General features: G+C 36.3%; 1 protein-coding gene across 1 annotated transcript; it reads left to right on the top strand.

Annotated features, from left to right (window-relative positions):
• The first annotated feature begins 18864 nt into the window (after positions 1–18864).
• LOC145031166 (uncharacterized) lies at positions 18865–23868 on the top strand. The gene is made up of 12 exons (XM_078979676.1): positions 18865–19254; positions 19753–19899; positions 20011–20125; positions 20237–20334; positions 20423–20526; positions 20669–20706; positions 21523–21758; positions 22387–22480; positions 22593–22783; positions 22911–23130; positions 23205–23372; positions 23468–23868. Exons 1-12 carry the CDS (start codon positions 19036–19038, stop codon positions 23617–23619), a joined length of 1782 nt encoding a protein of 593 aa, XP_078835802.1. The 5' UTR covers positions 18865–19035; the 3' UTR covers positions 23620–23868.
• The last annotated feature ends 495 nt before the right edge of the window (positions 23869–24363 follow it).

The following is a 24363-nucleotide window of genomic DNA, read 5'->3' on the forward strand; positions in this document are numbered from 1 at the left end:
ACATATCAATATCAGAGCCTTGGTTTGAGGGATTCGGATGCACCTCCGAGTGTGTTTGGACTCAAACTGAGTATTTTAGAATTTTTTTCAAAAACAAGATAATTTTTCTAAATTGAGAAAGAGTTTAAGAGAAAACAAGTTTGAGCAGTGTGTGCAATCAGCTAGAGCCCGAACGGTTATTTCCCAAAATACCCTTACTTTTGTGTTATGAGATATTATATGAAATATTATGTATGCTAGAGGGTAGGCTAGGTATTTCATATTTTAGGACTAGATTTTCCTGATTTGTTATGCCTTAGCCTAGGAGTTGCTACTATCTGTGATTTGCTTTTGAGTATAAGCTGAGTAAGAGTATTTAGTAGAGATCACCTAGTGAGGGTTTTTGAGTCGAGAGAAAATCTAGGAGAGACACCTAGATAAGCCTGAGAGTGGTCTATTGAGAGAGAAATCTTTGATTCATGAGATATAGAGTATTTATGAATTGGGATCCTAGGAGGAGGACTTGGGGTGACTACATGTTAGTGTGGAAGGTAGTATTAGGCCCGTACTACTGAAAGCACCCGATTCGTAGGCAATCCAAGTAAGAATCGTAAGGATGCTAAGGAGAAAGTAGGGGTGAGTGATCGAGTGTGAGTATACTCGAGCGAGTCTCCGATGATTTTGTGTTGTGTTTCAGAGACATTATGGTGGGTACACGCCACAACCCAGAGAGCAGTGGAGTTAATAATGATGAGATTCGTAGGATGATTCACGACGAAGGGAATGAAGCCATACAAGAGGCTATTCCGAAGATATTTGGGTCTATTAAGACCACTTTGATTGAGGCATTTGACGAGCGATATGCTGCAGTTACTGAGACGGTTGTTGCTGCTGCCAGGCCACAATGAGGTGACTCGCTGTTGTACCGGGAGTTCAGCAACACAAAGCCACCAAAGTTTGATGGGACTCAGGATCCGATTACTGCGATGAGATGGATCTCTGATATTGAGGGGTGTTTCTACACTTGTTCATGTCCAGAGCATTTGAGAGTATGGTTCACGCTGAACCAGCTTCACTTGGGAGCGAAGGACTGGTGGAAGTTTGTGATGGGCAGTTTTGCTCCTACAGAGCACACTACAATGACATGCGATAGGTTTACATTGATGTTCCAAGATAAGTATGTTCCCCCGATGGAGAGTGAATGATTGGCCTAGGATTTTATGTCTCTCAAGCAGAAGAAAAAGTCAGTGACAAAGATTACTATGATGTTTCACGAGAGGGCGTTGTTCTGCCCTGAGCATGTGTCTACTGAGTAGGCACGTATGAGCAAGTATTTGAGCATTATGAGGAGGGATATCCAAGAGTTCGTGGCGAACTTGTCTTATCAGACATTTGATCAGCTTCAAGAAAATGCCCGGAAGAGGGAGATTAAGCTGGAGACTCAGGCCAGGGAGGAAGCAGAGTCTCAGGGGAGAGATCGGTGTTCGGCATAGTCGCAGTTGGCAGCCAAGCGGGCTAAGCCCACTGATTCAAGATTAGGGGGCCAGAAAGGCCGCACTTGTCGGAAGTGCGGCAAGAGTCATGATGGATGATGTCGAGCGGGTATTTGCTACAAATATGGCAAAGAAGGGCATATGACAAGGGATTGCCCCAAGGGGTTTGTAGTCGGCTTTCACTACAACCAGATCGACCATTGGAAGGCCGAGTGCCCCCAGCTGCTTCAGGGATCAGCACATGGATTTTCACCGGCTTCTATACGAGCTACCAAGAGTTGACCAGCGAAGGTCAAGACACCGATAGTTTGTGGGAGAGCCTCTCAGCTAACAGCGGAGGAGGTCCATGCAGCACTAGATGTCATGGCTGGTATGTGTTTTTTTACTTATTCTATTTTGAGATATATTGTGCTTATATTCTGTAGTGTATAGGTACTTTTCTTGTGATTTCTGTACCTGCCTTGGTGTTATTTGACTCAGGTGCAAGTCGATCCTTCGTGTCATTAGCATTTAGTCACCACATCAACATCCGACGTGAGGCGTTGAGTCAACCTTTGAGGATATCTATAGCCGATGAGCATGAGATATTTGCTACTAATGTGATCCGGGGATGTGTGCTCAAGATTTTTGGTGTTGAGTTTCCGATAGATCTGGTGTCGATCGTGATGGATGATGTATGTGTCATTGCGGGCATGGACTGGTTGAGTCGGTTCGGAGTTGTAATCGACTCCGAGTGTCAGATGGTGACCATATGAGACCCTAGTGGGGGAGTGCTTACAGTTTATGGCGAGGGTACCAGATATGGGTCAGCTTTCTGCTCAACTGCCAGAGCGAGACAAGGTCTATAGCAGGGTTGCAGGGGCTTTTAGCGTATGTGATGGATACACGGGTTGCTACTGAGATATCGAGTTCTATCACTAAGTTTTCGATAGTGAGTGAGTTTCCGGATGTTTTTCCCGAGGAGTTACCGGGTGTGCCTCCCGAGAGGCAATTGGGGTTCAGATTGATTTGGTTCCGAGAGCGGTGCCTATCGCCAGGCACATTATCACCTTGCATCACCAGAGATGTAGGAGTTATCCTTACAACTTTAGGAGATTCGATCCTTTTTTGTTAAGAAAGAGGATGGTTGACACTGGATGTCCATTGATTACCGACAGTTAAACAAGCTGACGGTCAAGAACCATTATCCACTTCGAAGGATCGACAATTTGTTCGATTAGTTACAGGGGGCGTCTTGATTTTCCAAGATCGATTTGAGGTCTGGGTATCATCAGATGAGAGTCTGCAAGGAGGATATCTAGAAGGCAGCCTTTATGACTCGTTATGGGCACTACGAGTTTGAGGTGATGACTTTCGGGCTCACCAATGAACTGACATCATTCATGGACCTCATGAATCGGGTGTGCAGGCCTATGTTGAATCAATCGATGGCCGTGTTCATCGACGATATCTTGGTGTATTTGAGATCCATAGAGCAGCACGAGGAGCATCTGAGAGAGATTCTTGTAGTTTTGAGGTCGGAGAGGCTCTATGCCAAATTCTCCAAGTGTGATTTCTTGTTACGAAAGGTCCAGTTCCTAGGGAACCTCATTAACCAGAATGGGATATTGGTCGACCCGGACAAGATTGAGGCGGTTATGAGATGCTAGGTGTCGAGATCCCCCACCGAGATTATGAATTTTCAAGGATTGGCTGGCTACTATTGGAGATTTATCAAAGATTTCTCCGAGATTGTCGTCCCACACACTAGGTTGACCCGAAAGGGTGTTACTTTTATTTGGGGTCCCGAGCAGCATGCCTCATTTAAGACTTTTCATCGGAAATTGTGTGAAACCCCAGTGTTCGCCCTCCCTGAGGGAATGGAGGACTTTGTGGTTTACTGCGATGCATCTTGTAACACCCTTAAAATTCACGCCAAATTTAAACTTTTAAAACATCTCAAATACTAAGAGTTATTACAAATTTGTTTTCAAAACAGTTTCATATCAGAGTATCCGAGATTTCCAATTCAAAATATGAGGAAGTGTACGGTCATGGCTTCGCCTTCCCACAGTCATGTTGGATAAGGTGTCTAAGTTCATCACTTATTTGGTATATACTTGACCCGACCGGCATGGTCCATTTGGGTTGCATTTCATCCAAACTATTTATGGATAATTTTATGAGAGTTATACACATATGTTTATTAATATATTGTAAGTTATAATATATTAATATGAAGTTATTTAATTAGTGTTAGTCTTAAATTAATTATGAATTAATTTAAAGATTAAAAGGAAGACTAATTAAATTGTGGGCTATTGTTTTATATGGTGTGGGCTAATACTCATTAGTTAATGGGCTAGGCTTGTATGGAAGTCCATGGATGATCCATGGAGCTTTTAACCCATGGATCCTTGGAAAAGGAAAGGTCATGGGTTATTAGGGTTTCACCCTAATCATGTACACTATATAAGCATGCTTATGTTGCATGAAATAGCCACTAGTGTCACTAGAGTGTGTGTGTTTGTGTGTGGCCGATTTTATAAGTGTGTATACACTCTCTCAAAGTTTTCAAAGAGTTTGTGGTGATTTGTGATTCCATTTGAGGCATTCACACTATTGGTGCTTGGCCCTCAAACTCCTTAGGAATTAAACTCATTATCAAAAGGTATGTAATCTCATCTAATTCTTTTATGTTTAAAAGTACCCCATGCCATGTTAGATAGGTTATGAACCTTGGAAAAATTATTATTTTGCATGTATTTAGACAAACATAGATCCAAGGTTTATTAGGGTTGCATGCACACTTAGGAAGTGTTAGATTGCTCAAAACCCAACAGTGGTATCAGAGCTTAGGCTTGCTTGTTTGATACTTGATGCAAAATAGTGAAAAAAAGTCGAAATTTTTGCTGTCTGCATGATGGACTCGCCGAGTCTAAGGCAAAATTCATCCTACTCGGTGAGTAGGTTCGTGCACTCGGCGAGTAGAAGGTTCAGAATGCAGATTTTCGACTTTTGCTGCTGGAAATGGACTAGAAACTTTACCCTAAACAGTTTTGATGTTTTAAACCTTATTTTAGTTGGTGTAATGGTTGTTCTAATCCATTTACAATATCATATATCAAAATTTCATGCTTTGTATGTGTTCATATAATTCTTGAAACTTTGATAATCATGTTCATATTCTTATGAATTTAGAAGATGATAGGAATTATTTGCTGAATTGTTTAGGATTAATTCTTGATCATTTATGTGTTTTAATGGAGTCCATAATTTGTCCTCAAGTTATGGATATCCAAAGGTCACTTTTCTTTAACACACATTAAAAACACATAAGTTACATAAAATGAAAAGTCTTCATTTTATGAACCTTTAATTCATAAGTTATGAAATGAAAAGTTTTGAAGAGTTACAAAACTTGCCCTCAAGTTTTGGAATTTGGAAAAGTTGCACACACTTTAATAAACTTTAATTCCAACACTTCGAATTTTAAAAGTTAAAATTCAACACTTATACTATTTATAACATTAATGGTTAATTATTATATATGTGTATAAGAACAAGTCGGTTTACCATTAGTAGGCCTCATTCACGAAGCCAGTCTATAAGGTGGGTATAAGGTTGTTGCCTATAAAATGGCGACTTAATGGGTGCCCACTCTCACCCACCGCTTGCTTGATCGATGGAGGGTCGTTAGCCGAACGGGTAGGACAATTACTTTATATTCTCATTAAAAGTATAATGATTATTATAAAGTAACTAAATATTTTTTATTTAATTCCCAATATTAGTTACTTTAGGAAAAATGTGAATTTGGTGTTAGCCCATGGAATTCACACTTTGTACCTTACCAAGTCGTTGGTGGAGCGTGTGTGGTTAACCGGCACACTAACTTGGACTAGTAAGGACCACGAAGGGTGACTTAATGTTTGTCATAGATCAATGGAGTGTGTGTGGTTAACCGGCACATTGATTAGGTGATAATATTAAGGGTACCAAGTGAATTGGTATGGTTATTCACACCTTGTTTTGTGATCCTCGGCATCCCAGTCACAAAATTTGAGAGGGCACACTCGAGATTGAAACATGCCATTGAAAAGTTCAATGAATCTCAAAAGATCTAGGAATTTCAAATCAAATTAAAACCTAATAAATTATTTCTTTTTTCATGGTGGAAATTGGTGAATCGTCATTCGCCTACCTTCAAATATTTATAGCTTGGATTACGGCATCCCTCTTCCAAATTATAAAATATTGTGTTGGGTCCTAGCCTTAATATTTCATATTGGGTGTTATATTAAGGATTTTGAATCAACTAACTAGATTTTCTCCCATTATAGATGTCTGGTTCAGACAACTATGATCTTCCCAAATCTCTTGAAGATGGTGTCCCTCGACATCATGCTTCACTTCCTCCACCTCCTCTAATTATTCTCCCTCACCCACAAGTTCTTGAAAAGTTTAAAGTCACTCAATCCCTATTGGCAAACATAGTCTATGTGTGCTCACATCTTTGAGATAAAGTCACATATTGACAAGTCGGGAGAGTTAGGTGTCAAAGTCTCGTGAAAGTTGGATGTTCAATCACTTTCTTAGTAATATAGTGAGTCTCTTTGGGATTACTATGAGGCAGACTATGACATGACCCTTAATGTTGTTATCTATTTGCTTGGTGTTGTGGAATCAGCAACGATTTGGAACACCAGTAAAGTAAATTTGATTAAAAGAACAACTTCCCAAGTCTTAAATGGACATTGGCAATGGTAGCATTGGATATCTAGAAAAGCATTTCTCTTCCCAATGGAAAGGGATCGGCCATAGTCAAGTCGGTTGACCAAATGGTAAAGAGAAAGGCTAAGTCTGAGATAGTCTCATGTGCCATTACCAAAGGGTCTATATGTTTTATTGCCCAAGGGAGGGACACTAATTGCGAAGCTACCCTATTCACCTGAAAGGTCGTAAGGTTGATCAAGTCAAAAGTTTGACTCTACATCAGGTAAAGTCCACTGTATAACTTTATTAAGTTTCTATTTGGAGATTCTTATTACATAATGTGAATGGGTCACATGTTGATGTTTTTTAAGAATCAAAGAAAAGATAGGAAGCTTAAAGAAGTATATGTTGATTCTGATTGCGAAGATGGGTTTCAATCACATGGTTCGGTGATCAGAATTTTGAGATGTTGCTTAAGAGTTATAATATATTGCTTAGGAATAGATAACAACAAAGTTTTCATGCGGATTGTAAGGATAAGTTTTTCCGCAAAGTTTTAAAATAAAAGGAAAAAAAGGTTATAATTTTATTTATTTTAAAAATATCCTTACAATGGCATTCGTGGAAAATTGTTGTGTATATGTTTCCAGTAATAGCAATATTGGAAAGTGGATTTGATTCTTTCATTTGTGGTAGTGTCTGAATTTACCAAATGAAGAAAGTTTTTCATCACCCAAGTTTCAATTAGACATAAACTTGGAATCATACAAGTTGTATTGTATGATGAATGAGAATTTTCATCTTTGAAAATTAAGACTAATTCTTTGATCACATGTATATGTGAATCAATTGAAGGACTAAGGAATTAGGTACACCGGGTGTGCGCTGGTCAAGGTCCACCACAAAGATTGATTTGTCATGATTTACTAAAGATTAGTAAATATGATTATACTTATAAGGTTAAGTATAATTCTGTAACATTGGAAAGGTTACAATGTATGACAAAACAAATGAGAAGAATCAAATTAGGCAGAAAGATAAAAATTTCTCAAATCTGAAAGGATGGGAGAGTACTTAAGTATCGTATTTCATGATCATCTTAATGATTATGAAACCATATCACAAATTCATACTCTAGGGACGTGTTAGTGCATTGTTATGGCTAAGTAAGAGAGGTCATGAATTGTTGGATTGGTTAAAATCAAGAAGATGAGTCATACTTCATTCCAAAACAATTCTTAGAGTCATACTCCAAAATTGTAACCTTGAGTTTCATAAAGGAAGATTTATTGACACTAGTCAAATGTAAGAGTAAAATGTTTTCTACTCTTGTACATTTGAGATTGGTAAGTTGTGATGTCTTGGATGAGACACAGACCAACTAAGACCAATTGTGTATAGTATTAGTCTTGATAAGAATCCGCACTATCCCTTGAATATTTGTTTTGTCAATGAATGGTTCATGACTGGGGAAACTTATATGTCAAGGGGACAGTGGGAGCCTTAAAGATCCTGAAAGAGTTTCAAGATTTAATCAAGAGTAAGACCTGTAATTTATCACTAGCACACGACTTAAGGTTTGCAACCTATCGTGTTGACATAATTCTTATTTTTGTACCTACTTCAAATAAGTTGAATTTGCATGTGAGTTATCAGAGTTCAACTTGGAAGCATTGGTGGGCCTTGTGCTACCAAGGTGACAAGAAACTAAGATTGAACAAGTTTAACCCATGTAAGGATGAATTTGTCACTAACCTTATCTTGTGATTATGGTTTTGATAAACTCACATGGATAGGAACTCGTACACTATAAAATCTAAGTGTCATAAGGTTTCTCTCCGATTCATGAAAATGATGGTGAGGAAACACTTTCACTAAGTAGATTTTACGTAGATATCAATTGTGCTATTTTCATTTTCAAAAGTCGTTAGTGGAGCGCGTGTGTTTAATCGGCACACTAACATGGACTTGTGAGAAATGGCAACGGTCTAAACAATTAAGACTATGATTACGGTATCCCTTTTCATAGTTCTGAAAATTGTTTAGACACACATGTGAGCTATCTAAGAAAGGGTGTATGAATCTAAATTTCAGAAGTCCAACGGATTTCTGGAAATATGTCAGAGCTAGTGGGAGCATAAGTGTTATGCTGATAATCATCATGTTAGTGGGAGCATGATTATTACGTTTAGTGTTGCAAGTTAGCAATGTTAATTATAGAAAAACAAAAGTTTCAATTCGTGAAGTTGCAGGGGTTGAAAAAGTCGTTTTGCTATAATTAAGGGAGACAAAATTATACGTCATTTCAATTCTAGAAGCTTAGATACATATGAATTTTATGTCTGAATGGTTCGACTTAAGGAAATTCTATATATATTGCATTCTCAAAATTTAATTATGACTATGGCATCCCTCTTCATAGTTAAATTTTGAAAACATGGCAAATAAAAAATAGTGTAGCAAAAGACTGGTCTAGTATCATGTATTTATGTGAGACATCATGAATCGTGTCCCATATGCTTCGGATATAGGATCGATTTCATGTGCTATAATATTCATCCTTTCTAAATTTTCCAAATGCTTAGGGAATTTAGAAGGGAAAAGTCTAGAAATGGATATGACTAAAGTGATTAAGCAATTGTCGAGGACAATCTAAGGTTTGTCAAAGATTGGTTGCTTAAGGACATTTGGAAGTATAGTGTTAATTTTGGCAGAACCATATTGACATTTTCTGAAAAAAGATAACTCTTGTTCAGAAGTGATAGTCAAAATGGGACAATGGAAATGTCTCCATAGGTGGAAGTTATTCAATCTGTGTATGATTAGAAAACCTAAATGCAAGAAGGATGTTCAAAGCAATGTACTTTGAATATGAGACTTCGTTTCCATAGAGTTGATCTCCTTTGGAATACTCTGTAGTGATTGTTGACAAGTTTTGTGAATTTGTGTATAATCATTACAAGAGGAACATTGCATAAAAGTTTAAAATCTAGCAGTTTTTTTTTGGTAAATGGTAGGAATTAGAAATTCTTACATTTACAATAAGGATTTGGGATTGTGAAATGAGTATCATTGGAATCATGTTCAATTGATCTACATCACAATGTAAGGATCATAGACAAACATAGTGTGCATACTTGGAGTATGGCATAACTATTGTTTAGAAAAACAAAGTGTACATGCTGGGAGCATGGGACGGATGTTGTTTTATTCAAGTCTTAAGTTGATTGTTTGAAACATTATACAATGAATAATGTGTAATCAATATGGTGATAAATAAAAGGTGGTTCTATTTATATTCAAAAGGCTTCTGAGACCATATTGGATTCAATTATTATTGTGTTTCACTTTGCATGTTTTGACTTCCAAAATAGCTGGGTTATTCTTTCCGAATGACTAAGTTATTTAAACACTCCACAGTCGTTCATATGTTGGAAGTAGGTATAAATCAAGACTGTCATGAATCGAGTTTGTAGATGGCTAAATGGGTTTAGTCATAGCAATGGTTGCTACAACATTCATGAGTGCTCATAAGTTATGAGTATTGGATTAAACCCACGCTCACTTGTATCACTTCATGAAATTTATCTCGAGTGATCGTGAGACGGTAATATCATATAAATCTTCAAACCTAGAGATATGAGTTGTTACCTATGAGTTGGTTGTGCATTGATTTCACGTAAACACATCAGTAACTTGATGTTATAAAACGTGCCTTTGTGTACAATTCAACAAGTAGTAGAACAAGCATATGAGTCGAAGTTTATCTGTTCCTTCTAGAAATAAAAGCGATATTTGGGCCCCTCAATGATTTTGTTGTGACCTATGTACCGGCCGGTCAGAACTAAATTGATGTGTTCGATTAAGTTCTTTGTCAAACAAATCGGAAATCGAGAAACAACTGCCAAACAATAAGCAAGACATAGTTCCATGTGTTTGTCCGGCTGATATCATGAGAACAGAGGATTATATGATCACCTATCTCAAAATGGCGCTTCATAGTTCAATAGAGTTTTCGAGAGCTACGATTGCTGGTTGGTTGCTGAAGTAACATACGCAAATACAGTTATTAGACTTATCCAAGTGGGAGTATGTTGGATAAGGTGTCTAAGTCCATAACGTATTTGGTATATACTTGACCCGACCCGACATGGTCCATTTGGGTTGCATTTCATCCAAACTATTTATGGATAATTTTATGAGAGTTATACACATATGTTTATTAATATATTGTAAGTTATAATATATTAATATGAAGTTATTTAATTAGTGTTAGTCTTAAATTAGTTATGAATTAATTTAGAGATTAAAAGGAAGACTAATTAAATTGTGGGCTATTGTTTTATATGGTGTGGGATAATACTCATTAGTTAATGGGCTAGGCTTGTATGGAAGTCCATGGATGATCCATGGAGCTTTTAACCCATGGATCCTTGGAAAAGGAAAGGTCCTGGGTTATTAGGGTTTCACCCTAATCATGTACACTATATAAGCATGCTTATGCTGCATGAAATAGCCACTAGTGTCACTAGAGTGTGTGTGTTTGTGTGTGGCCGATTTTATAAGTGTGTATACACTCTCTCAAATTTTTCCAAGAGTTTGTGGTGATTTGTGATTCCATTTGAGGCATTCACACTATTGGTGCTTGGCCCTCAAACTCCTTAGGAATTAAACTCATTATCAAAAGGTATGTAATCTCATCTAATTCTTTTATGTTTAAAAGTACCCCATGCCATGTTAGATAGGTTATGAACCTTGGAAAAATTATTATTTTGCATGTATTTAGACAAACATAGATCCAAGGTTTATTAGGGTTGCATGCACACTTAGGAAGTGTTAGATTTCTCAAAACCCAACAAGTCATCCACTGCACCTGAAACAATAATCGATAAACGTAAGCTCGAAGGCTTAGTGAGTTACCCCCAAAATACCAACCTCATACAACAATAACATATCATATAACAAACATAAAACATCCATGCATCTCGAGTCTACAGAGTGACTGGTCCATCTGCACCGGGCCTTCAATCCACCTGTCACCAAGATTGGACTTTATACTTTATCGCTAAGTAGTGGGTGTAATTTAGATTTGAATAAATGTTGTTATTCACCAGAAATGGCAAAAATATTATTTCCTTTCATGCATTGTATAAACAAGGTTTCACCTTTTCATTTGATAATGAAGTTGGTTCGATTAATGCTTTCTTTAATAATGTTCTTTACTTTAAATCATTATCTTGTGATGGTGTGTATGAAACTGTATCTGTGGTTGATAACTTAGGAAATAATGTTTTGTGTATTGATTCTATTAATGATAATAACTTGGATAAAGCATCATTATGGCATTTTCGTCTTGGACATATAAGCAAGAAACGCGTAGGCCAACTCCAAAAGGATGGAGTCTTGGAGTCATTTGACCTAAAGTCAGATGATAGTTGTGAATCATGCTTACTTGGAAAAATAACAAAGTCACCCTTCACAGGTTCTTGTGAGAGGGGTGAAGGTTTGTTGGATCTTGTACACACGGATGTGTGTGGGCCCTTCAAACATGCCACAAGGGATGCTAATCGTTATTATTTGACTTTTACTGATGATTATAGTAGATATGGATATGTTTACTTAATCAAGCATAAGTTAGAGACTTTCGAAAGGTTTAAAGAGTTTAAACAGGAAGTCGAGAATCAATTGAGCAGGAACATTAAGATGCTTCGATCCGATCGAGGTGGTGAGTATCTTAGTTCAGAGTTCCTCGACTATCTTAGGGAATGTGGGATTGTCTCACAATTAACACCTCCCAGGACACCGCAGTTAAATGGTGTAGCTGAGAGGCGTAATCGGACCTTGTTGTAAATGGTTCGTTCCATGATGAATCGAACTTCGCTACCAATATCATTTTGGGGGTATGCCTTAGAGACTGCCGCCCATATCCTTAATCTGCTCCCTACAAAGAAAGTTGCCAAAACTCCTCATGAGATGTGGACTGGTAAAATACCCAAACTAGACCACATCAAGATTTGGGGTTGCGAGGCTTTCGTGAGACGCGAGACTCATGATAAGCTCGAACCTCGAAGCGAGAGGTGTATTTTCATCGGCTACCCACAGCAATCCTTTGGTTACCTCTTCTACAGACCTAGTGAAAATGTGGTCTTTGTAGATAGGAGGGCGTTCTTGAGAGAGAGAGAGAGAGAGTTCATAAGCCAAGGAAACAGTGGGAGGCAAGTTGACCTTGAAGAAATTCAAGATTCAAGCGGTGAAGGAACTTCAAACCCTAACACTCAACTTGAGGAGGAAACTCCTGTTGAGCCCATTGACAAGTCTTTACCTCTGCGGCGTTCCACAAGGGTTAGCAATGCACCTGAGCGTTACTATGGATTCCATATTACTACGGAAGGTGATACACTTATCAGTGATGAGACACTGATAGGTCTGGATGAACCTAACAGTTACACGGAAGCCATGGCAGGCCCTGAGTCAGCCAAGTGGAAAGAGGCAATGGACAACGAGATACAGTCCATGTATGACAATCAAGTTTGGAAATTGGTTGAGAATGTACCAGGTCGTAAGACTGTAGGGTGCAAATGGATCTTCAAGAAGAAGACCAACATGGATGGTAATATACACACTTATAAGGCACGACTGGTTGCAAAGGGTTTCTCACAAACTCCGGGAGTTGATTATGATGAGACCTTTTCTCCAGTGGCCAAGATTAATTCTATTAGGGTTCTGTTAGCCATAACTACATTTCATGACTATGAAATATGGCAAATGGATGTCAAAACCACTTTCCTTAATGGTAAGTTGGCTGAGGATGTTTACATGAGTCATACAGAGGGTTTTGTCAATACAGAGTACCCTAATAGAGTGTGTAAGCTTGAGAAATCCATTTATGGGTTAAAGCAAGCACCTCGCAGATGGAATCTTTTCTTTGATGAGAAAGTCAAAGAGTTTAGCTTTTCTAGGAGCGAAGATGAATGTTGTGTATATGTCAAGGCTAGTGGGAGTATAGTTAGCTTTTTGGTATTGTATGTGGATAACATACTACTCATAGGAAATGACATCCCAACAATGCAGGAAGTTAAGTCCTGGCTTAGGAAGTGTTTATCTATGAAGGACCTAGGAGAAGCTGCCTATATTCTAGGGATAAGGATCACAAGAGACCGGAGTAAACGACTAATTGGACTTAGTCAGAGTACCTACTTGGATAAGGTGCTGAAGAGATTCAGCATGCAGGATTCCAAGAAAGGAGAGTTACCCATCCAGAGTAACGCCAGATTGAGTAAGACACAAAGCCCTAGTACTGAGGCTGGGATAGCATAAATGAGTCGAATACCTTATGCTTCGGCTGCAGGATCGATCATGTATGCTATGACGTGTACTCGACCTGATGTAGCCTTTGCCTTGAGCATGGTTAGCAGGTATCAGGGGAAACCTAGCAAGGCACACTGGACTGCGGTAAAGAATATCCTCAAGTACCTACAGAGGACTAAGGATTGGGTTCTTACCCTCGGTGGGAGTGAAGACTTGAGAGTTGTAGGGTATAGTGATGCTAGCTTTCAGACTGATAGGGATAATTTCCGCTCTCATTCAGGCTGGTTCTTTACACTAAACGGAGGAGCAATTTCTTGGAAGAGTTCCAAGCAAGAGATAGTGGCTGATTCAACTTGCGAATCAGAGTATATAGCAGCTAGCGAAGCAGTAAAGGAGGCGATATGGCTGAAGAACTTCATTGGAGACCTTGTAGTTGTACCGGCTATTAAGGAGCCAATGGAAATTTTCCGTGATAGTGAAAGTGTTGTTGCCTTAGCCAAGCAACCAAGGGATCACGGGAGATCCAGACACATCGACAGAAAATACCATTTCATCGAATAGAAGAAGGACTCCTCATGGCAAAGAGGGTATCATCGGATGAGAATCCAGCAGATCCCCTCATGAAGGGAATGACTCGGGTTGAGCATTAGAAAGTGTTGTTGCCTTAACCTTGAAATTTGTAAAGTGTAATTGGCATTAGATGATGAATAAAACGTGTTTTATTTATGAGTAAAGTGTTGCTATCTCTTGTCAATCATTTACTATATTTCTTTTGCATGTTTTGCCTTCCAGAATAATTATGTTTGGTATATCATATTATTCGAACCTCCATAGTCGGTCATATGTCGGAAGTAGGTATGAATCAAGACTGTCATGATTGGTTGCAGAGGTCTAAGGTGTTGGACATGGCTACAACAACCATGAGTGCTCATAAGGTCTGAGCATTGGACTCAACCCACGCTCACTGGAATCACTTCATGGAATTTATCTCGAGTGATCGTGAGACGGTAATATCATATAAGTCTTCAAACCTAGATATATGATTTGTTACTTATGAGTTGGTTATGCATTGATTGTACGAAAACGCATTGGTAACTCGATCTTATAAAACGTGCTCTTGTGTATAATTCAATGAGTGGTAGAACAAACATATGAGTCGAAGTTTATCTATTCCTTCTAGGATTAGAAGCTGATATCCGGGCCCCTTGATGATTTTGTTTTGACCTATGTACCAGGCCCGGTCAGAATTAAGTTGATGTGTTCAATTAAGTTCTTCGTCAAACAAATCGGAAATCTGGAAACAAACTGTTGGACAATAAGTAAGACATTGTTCCATGTATTTGTCCAGCTGATATCTCAAACAGAGGATTATATGATCACTTATCTTAAATGGCGTATCATCATCTTCTCAGTTCCAAGAAACCTTGAAAGAGCTACGATTGTTGATCGGTTCCTGAAGTCATACTTGCTGTTATAGTTATTAGACTTATCGGAGACTGTTGGATAAGGTGTCTAAGTCCATAACTATTTCTGGTATGTACTTAACCCGACCTGACATGGTCCATTTGGGTTTCATGGCACCATGCAATTAGATAGACTAAATGAGAGAAATAACACTTATGGTTTATTAATATATTATAAGTTCTAATATATTAATAATATTATTTAATTAGTTTGATCAAGAACTAATTTATAATTAATTAAGTGATCAAAAGATAACTAATTCAATATATGGGTTGATTATGTAAATCATCCATAACTTGTATAGTGGGCTAAGAGACTCCATGGATTATCAAGTTGGCTTCCACCCATAGGATGCTCCATGGGAGTTACAAACCCATGGGTCATGGAAATGAAGATTCATGACACATTAGGGTTTACATGGTGTAACCCTAGATGTGTCAACACTATATAAGGATCATATTCTCCACCAAAATCGGTTACACATGAACAAGTGAGGGCTAGGCTGATTTTTGCAAGTGTAAGATTCTCTCTAAGTTTACTCCTTTGCATTTGGTGTTGTGTGAAGCATTTGAGGCATCACACTTGGGGTGCTAGGCTCACAAGGTTTCAAGGATCATAAGCAACAACAAGGTAAGTTATTCTATCTTCCATTCAAGTTAAATATTGTTCCCCATGTATGCTAGATAGGAATATAACCTTGGAATTCAACTTTGCATGATAATTAGACAAACATAGATCCAAGGTTATTAGGGTTGCATGTACACTTAGGAAGTGTTAGAATTCTCAAAACCCATCACATAAATATCATACGCTAACATGTATATAATAAATAATCATACCGAACTAATAGATTACTAAAACGACAACCATCCTATAACCAGGATACCGACCTAACTGGTGACTAACATAACATCATCCCATATACCAAGCTACCGACCTAAATCAGGTCACTAAATGTAATACCATCATAACTACCACGATGCAGATCTAGTAGATCAATAAACATATCAAGCAAATATCTGAACACAAATCAGACAAAGGGCCAGCCTTGGTGCCTTATACCATGTTGATAGAGTGATGATAACTCACCTTGCAATGCCAAACTGAACCACAAAATCACGCTCCCGAAACACTGCCCCAAACTCCAACACCTATGACCACTAATGATCAATTTTCATAAATACTCATTTACCAAATACTCTCAAAATTCAAACATGGCCAACCTTGGTCAAAGTCCAAGTCAACAGTCAAGGTCAACAGTCCATGTTAACCCAACTCGTCGAGTCCAACTACTGACTCGTTGAGTTCCTCCAAAACTCAAAAAAATTGCGAAATCCCTGAGTCAACTTGACGATTTTCCCCACCAACTCGTCGAGTCTACACATGTCCAAATATCAGGAAGAACCCTAACTAACTCGTCCAGTCTTCTTACTGACTCGGGAGTCCATGAAAAACCAATACAAGCAATCTTCAACCGACTCGTTGAGTCAACCATGCAACTTGTCGAGTCCCATTCAGTCCATCACTCATTCAGACAATTTTAAGCTGCTCCAAACAGAACATCTATGCTCCTAGGGTGTTGTTATTATGTAAAGTTGCTAACTTTACGTGCATGCAAGGTTCTATGAAGCTAAAACACTCATAACTAGCATTAGGAAAAGGTTTTGGACATGAAGGAAGGCTAGGGCTTCATAAAGCTTGAGGCTTTATGTCCATAAGGCCTTAGGAAGCCAAGATCTGAAACTATACCCTTGTGACAAGCTCAAATCCGAGTGTGACCCCAACATGTCCTAGAAATGACCCTTTTGTGTAAGCATGGTAAGTGGCTTGGCAGTCTTGGAGAAATTCTAAATGAACCTCCTGTAATATCCTGCGAGACCTAAAAATTGACGAATCTCCATGGATGTCGTTGGAATCGCCCATCCTTTAATGGCTTTGACCTTAGAAGGATACACATGTATCCCTTCTTGACTAACAACATGACCAAAAAAGTTCACACTATGAAGCCAGAATTCACACTTAGAGAGTTTCACATATAACTTTTCGGTTCGTAAGGTTTCCAAGATTTGTCGGAGATGTTGGTCATGCTCCTCTTCGCTTCGAGAATGGACTAGGATATCATCGATGAAAACAATGTATTATTTTAACTCAAGTAACTCGGAGAGTTACTTTTACTCATATGGGGAGTGCTAATCATTTTTTGGAGATAAACCGATACCGCCTCCTCTTGGCTTGAAATCAAATTACATAACCACTCATCGAACACGTTTCTAATGCTTGAACATAATACGAATTTAATATAATATTTGTTTCACAAGTACATGCGATGATATCAATTAATGTATTCATAAAAATGATACTATCATCACTAGTACTCTTCATATTTAAATGTTAAAAAATATCATAAACATTATTTGTTATTATAACTACCACTAAATGTATGCTTAAAAATAAACAATCATTCTCCGATAGATAACATAGATATTTATATTTATAAAAATTTTAATTGTTATAAGTTCTTAGTTCTTACAAATATCAACATTTAATATATATATATATATATATATATATATATATATATATATATATATATATATACTACCTTATAAAAGAAATCTTACTATTTCTATAAATAGAATCAATATAATAATAATATTTTTTTATGACGTTCAAGTCTTTAAGCTTAAAGTACAATCAACTATTAATATAATAATATTATAATATATATCTTAGAAATGATAATGCTAGAGATACAAGTATTAAAAACACATTTAAATTAGCATTTCCTTATTTTTAGGGATTGAATTAGTATTTTCATCAATTTTGACCTAACTTATACTCCTAAAATATTTATTCTCTGGTATCTGGTGCATTTAAAATCTGAAACACTTCTTTTCGACAAATCGTTTAAAATTTAAAAACTCATTCAAATTGGAGTTCCCTAATTTTTTGCATGAAATATAGTTGACTGTAGACTAATTCAAATCTTCATCTCCTTTTCCTCCATGAAATCCACCACCACAATATTTTTTGGTTTTGGCATTGCACTTTTTATTTTTGTGAAACCGATCGATAATGGTACAAGTGTTCTTAGAAATATAACATGTCTCCGAATGGAACTAATTGTTTGAAAGAAACTATTCACCGCCACCGCTTTGCGCGGACAAACGGCTAGTGTGTGTGTGTGTATATATATATATATATATATATATATATATATATATATATATATATATATATATATATATATAGACACACACACATACACATGGTGCAGTTCGGTTTTTTACGGTTTTTACGAGACTAGAAACCGCACCGCACCAAGTATTTTCGGTTTTTGCAAAACTAAAAACCGTACCATCGGTTTTCATTTCGGTTTCGGTTTATGCGTTTTTTCGGTTTTTTTGATTTGCGGTTAGATTTTTACTCACTCCTAATAAAAATGAACTTCTGAAAAATAAGGATATGTGAGACTTTTAGTCTAATCTTCTCAGTTCACAACGTTTCTTTCGTGGTGGTTATTTATTAAGATCAAATATGTGGTCAATTTTATGAATATATATATATATTTTGATATTTTTAGTAAGTGGAATAATATTTTTGAAATAATTTTAATTATATAAATTGAGAATGGTGAATAATTTAGTATAGTCCTATATATTAATATATATATTTTTAAATTGTCTACTATATATTCTTAAATAATAAAATTTGTAACTAACTTTGAATTTGTCGTCCTATATTATTAGATATGGTTTAAAACTTGAAAACAATGAGCATTTATCTTTTTTTTGTTATATGACTTAAATATCCTAATTCTAATAATAAGAGAATTAGGTTAAAAGTACATATCCAAAGATCATAATTGTATTTTATATGCAATTTTAACGTGATAAAGAGGAAGCCTGATATTTATCATCATAGAAGGCTGACGTGCGACTCCACAGTTGTTTAAAGGCACACGATGGCATAATCGGAGTCCCCAATAACCCACCCCCTTGCCTTTCCATTCCATTCCATTCCTACTCCTGTCTCTGCTAGATTGCATCTCTCTTTCTCTCTCTAAACTATACAACCGGCGGACTGTGATAACAAGATGGCGCCGCCGGCTGCGGTGGAGGGCGGTGACGCTGGTGGTGGAGGAGGACAACCACAGCAACAGCAGGGTTTTGGCCAGATGTTTACCGGAATCATAAGGGTAGCTGTCATATATTACTTCGCATCCAAGTTTTTCTCTCCCGGTGGTAAACCCTCGTCTTCTGGCTCCGAACCTGCTCTTCAGATCTCCAATCTATTCCACAAGGCTGAACTTTTGGTCCGTTTCTATTTCTCCCTCTGCTTTTCACAAACACTCCGTTATTCGTGATTCATTGTGTAAATCACTTTACTTTTAAATCTGGATCGCAAATGATACACGCTAACCTAATTCTTATGTGTTTCACTTTTATTCATGTCACTACGTTTTGATTAACATGTAATTACATATCTAGTGATACATGAAGGAGTGATGTGGTGTATATCAAGTGAAGTAACTAACAGTTTTGCATTTTAAACCGATTAGGTTTGACCTAAATCATCAAAGTGTCGTTTTTGTTGGGAAAAATTGGAAATCTTTTGAGAATTTTAATTGAATTGTTAAGTACTCACCTACAAGTTTCTGTGGTTGGTTATGTCTACCACAAAGTCATATGGAGAAAAATCAAATATTCTCAAGTAGTCTAATTTCTTTGTTTGTTTTTCTTCTATCATGTGCACGTTGCTTTATTGGGCTTCTTTTTCCTGAAACTTATTCTTCCATGAATCTTTTCTCCAGGATATGTGGTTCTATGTCTCTGAACATGAGAAGTTCAATGATTTTGGGAATGAAGATGCACTTATATGGCATGAATCAAACATACCTTACGCAGTATGGGGTCCAGAAAGCACCAGGACTCTTTCCTTAAAGTATTATCCATCAGAGGTGATCATCTTCAAAACATTTGATGCTTCACCCTTATTTCAACACACAATATATATGTTGGTTTTTAACTTTTTATAATGTCACTTAATGTAAATTGCATTTCAATTTCAGGCTTTGAAGCATAATGGGAGTCTATATTCTCACGTGTTCTTTGCACGTTCAGGGTATCCAGCGGACCCCAATGACCCTGAGTATCAGCCTTTAGCTGCCTTTGGGCTGACTCATCGTAATACTTTGTATCTCATCAAGTCAACTTTGACCAAATGGACAATATAGTCAATATATAATTAATTCTGCTTCTGCATATGTATCTAATGAAACATATCTTTATTTGCAGCTATTGTGGCATACTTACCGAAGTCAAAAGCAAACAAAAAGAAGAGCTTATTGGGGAACTCTAAAGGCACAAGTGGTGATGATGAAGCAGTGTCTGAGGTTTGTTCAAAGTTCAAGTGTTCAACTTGGTTGTTTATGGCTAATGATGTGAAATTTGAATGAATGTGTATGTTATGTTGTTACTCAGGGTGTTGAAGAACCTCAAGGTGATTTAAAGGATGAAGGTCCTGTGGAATATATCTCATATTGGAAACCAAATATCACTATTAACTTAGTTGATGATTTTACAAAGTATGTTGCTTCCTAATATCACTATTAACTCTCCTATCACATTTTGCTACTTGGTTGGCTTGTTTTATAGTTTCAGGCTTAATTTTTTGTTCCAAAAATCGATTTTTTTTTATGACATGTGATTTTTTATGCCATTCTGCAGGTATTCACAGCGTGCTATTCCACCTAATGTTGCTCCTCGTATCCTTTTCTGATTCAGTTTTCTAATGCATTTATATTCTTGAAACTATCCTATATATTATTTAACTATAAGGACAAGGTATGAAGGAGAAGGAATGGTTACAAAACTATCCTATGTATTATTATTTACTTATAAATATAGAATTTGTTATTTTCGAAACTAAAAAACTGAACATTGTAAAAGCTCATTGAAGGCCAAAAAGATTATAATAAAAATTGTTTTCTAGTTTTTTTTGAAGATAAAATTACAATTTATTTAAATTCATGAAATTTCAAAAAAGATGTGTCATCAAAGGTTTTATAAATAAAATGAGTATTATTACTAGTTTTCATTTCATTACATGATGGAATGAAAAAAAAACACTGCCATAAACTTCTATACAAAGATTTGTCATGAAAAGTTATATATAAAAATGGGTTATTAAAAGTTGGAAGGAATCAGATTCCCTCGGGAATGGTCAATTCCATTTCATCAGGCATTATAAACAATTTTTTATTTTTTACATTCCAATGGAATAAACCATTCCATTCCTTCTCCGATTCCATCATACCAAACACTACCTTATTAAGTGCTCAACTCAACAACCTATAATTATTCTCATTAAAGCTACATGAATCTCCAGTTATATGTTTCCTTTCCTTTATTAATTATAAGCATTTGCCCATGTCTCTATATTTGGTCCTTATTGTAGATTTAAACATCTACTTTTTTTTTTTTTTTTCTCGTGTCTTTGATCTTTCAAAAGTATGTGTTTTTCTTGGTATTCTCTCACTTCACAAGTCACAACAACTTGAGTTTCTTGACTTGAGTTATAGACATGAAATTTGAACCTACAACAGGGAACTATTATCCAACAGTATTCTTCAATGAATTCTGGTTACTTAGAGATAAGCTTATAGCCCTCAATGATACAGTGACCGAATTGCCCCTTCATCTAGAGGTGGCACCAATAAGCATGACCAAATGGCAGCTTTTCCTGCAGATTGATCAGTCATTCCAGATTCATCGCAGTTATGGAAGTATGCTTGAAGGAGAAGCCGACGAACTTAAGGTATTCATTTGAATCATCCTCTTAAAAGACGAAAATACCCCTAGTTACATAAAATACAGGCATAGGGGTATTTTGGTCTTTTAATAGTAGACGTAAGTATGGAATTGAATTCCTTCCACCCATCCCTAGGAATGGTGAGATCCATCATACATGGAATTTGAAGGAATCAGCTGGATTTGAAAGACCAAAATACCCCTAGTGTATAAAATGCAAGCGTAGGGGTATTTTGGTCTTTTAATAGTAAACAAAAGTATGGAATTGAATTCCTTCCACTCATCCCTAGGAATGGTGAGATCCATTAAACATGGAATTTGAAGGAATCGCCTGGATTTGAAAGACCAAAATACCCCTAGTGTATAAAATGCAAGCATAGGGGTATTTTGGTCTTTTAATAGTAAACGAAAGTATGGAATTGAATTCCTTCCACCCATATCACTAGGAATGGTGAAATTCATCAAACATGGAATCAAGTGGAATTGAATTCCTTCCATAGTTCCATTTGGCTACCAAAAACGCCCTTAGAAGGTTGTTACATGTATAAAATACATATGGAGGGGTATTTTGGTCTTTTAATAGCAAAAAAACACCATAATAATTATAATAATGTATGATATTGTTGTTAATACAGAGAGTGTTTGTAGAAGGAAACCCCTATCTTCTGGGAATCACCATGGTTGTTTCACTGCTTCATTCAGTCTTTGACTTTTTGGCATTCAAAAACGGTAATATCAAAAATCATATATATATATATATATATATATATATATATATATATATATATATATAATATTATTCTGGGAAGCAATTTCTGTATAAATTGTTGTTTTTGTGTAGACATACAGTTCTGGAACAAAAACAAATCCATGGAAGGACTTTCTGCAAAATCAGTTGTTGTGAGTTTCTTTTGTCAGCTAGTTGTCTTCCTTTACCTCCTGGACAACGACACCTCATGGATGATTCTAGCAAGTTCTGGAGTCGGTTGCTGCATTGAGTTTTGGAAAATAGGAAAAGCAATGCACATTGAGGTACATAATATCTAATATCTAATCTCTGCATTTTTTTTAAAACTATTATAGATATAAACATATAAAATTCCTTTAACTAATTATGTTTTTTTTTTTTTTTTTTTTTTTTTTTTAATTTTGTTTAAAGATTGATAGAAGTGGGACCATACCTAAATTGAAATTCAGTGATCGTGACACGTATGCTGGAAACAAGACAAAAGAATACGATGATCTTGCAATGAAGTATTTGTCTTATGTACTTTTTGTACTTGTTGCCTGTTCTTCTGTTTATTCACTCATGTATGAAACCCATAAGAGCTGGTATTCATGGATTCTCTCTTCCCTTACAAGCTGCGTATACATGTTTGGTAAGCCTCTAAATAAAAAAAAAACAATTTTCCCGATTATCATGATTAGTTATATTATGATGATGTTGTTGTAGGTTTCATTATGATGTGTCCACAGCTGTTCATCAATTATAAGCTGAAATCAGTTGCTCATATGCCATGGAGGCAGATGACATACAAGTTTTTGAATACGATTATTGATGATCTGTTTGCATTTGTCATCAAAATGCCAATTCTACATCGACTTTCTGTCTTCCGTGATGGTAAGTAACTCAATGAAAAAAGCAATTTACTTTCAATCATTTTGTTAATTTCTTGTTGGTTGTTGAGTAAAAATGTGGAATTTGTAATTTTACAGATGTGATATTTTTGATATATTTGTATCAAAGATGGGCTTATCCAGTAGACAAAAAGAGAGTGAACGAATTTGGATTTGGTGGAGAGGATGAGGATGAATCCACGGTAGCTTTGGCATCAACTAGTAATGCGGAAGACAAGAAAACGAATTAAGACCCAATCTGACCTAAATTAATAATACTCCTATCAAGTTTTGAGAAGACAAAAAAAAAAAAACATAGTTTTAAGATTTATTTATTTTTGTTTGATTGTGATTTACATTTACTTTTTTTTTTTTTTTTTTTTTAAATCTGAACGTGTTGACGATGATAGAGTATTAAGTTGTTTGTTTAGATGAGTAGAAAGGAAGGTAGTTTCTGAATACTTAATGCAATGCGTGTCACTAGATTTTTCTTGCTTTTACTTGCCTTATTCTTATCGTGTGCAACTCCTTTTCTATGCTACATTTTTTTTGACAGAGTTCTATGCAACATACTTGTTTGAACTTCAAATGAAATGGTAAATCTTATAGTTAAAACATTGTCCTAAAAAGCATAAAACTGTATATGAAATTTGAATTTTAGATCAAGAATTATATACTTGGAAAGGGAAAATCTTTGAAAAATCAAACATATTATTCCTATTGTTTAAAAGAAGTTATTATGTTGTTTTTGTATTTATTAAAGTTAATACGTTTTCTGGTTTTTGTTAAATTAGTGTTATTTGGTGTGTGTATATATATATATATATATATATATATATATATATATATATATATATATATATATATATATATATATATATATATGCCATTTTAAATAAACTTTATAATTTTCTTTTTGATAATTGAGGATCTCAACTGACTTGTTTTTGACAACCTGGTTGTTGCAACAACCCGCTCGAGGCCCAGGCACGCAT

Source organism: Lactuca saligna, chromosome 2 (genome assembly GCF_052625555.1).
Source record: "Lactuca saligna cultivar CGN05327 chromosome 2, ASM5262555v1, whole genome shotgun sequence".
Lineage (NCBI taxonomy): Eukaryota > Viridiplantae > Streptophyta > Magnoliopsida > Asterales > Asteraceae > Lactuca > Lactuca saligna.

Excerpts from the sequence above, each read along its gene's own strand:
- LOC145031166 (XM_078979676.1), top strand. The coding sequence starts at position 19,036 with ATGGCGCCGCCGGCTGCGGTGGAGGGCGGTGACGCTGGTGGTGGAGGA. Across the intron at positions 21,759-22,386 it reads GAGAAGCCGACGAACTTAAG|AGAGTGTTTGTAGAAGGAAA; the intron begins GTATTCATTTGA and ends TTGTTAATACAG. Across the intron at positions 22,784-22,910 it reads GAAAAGCAATGCACATTGAG|ATTGATAGAAGTGGGACCAT; the intron begins GTACATAATATC and ends TTTTGTTTAAAG.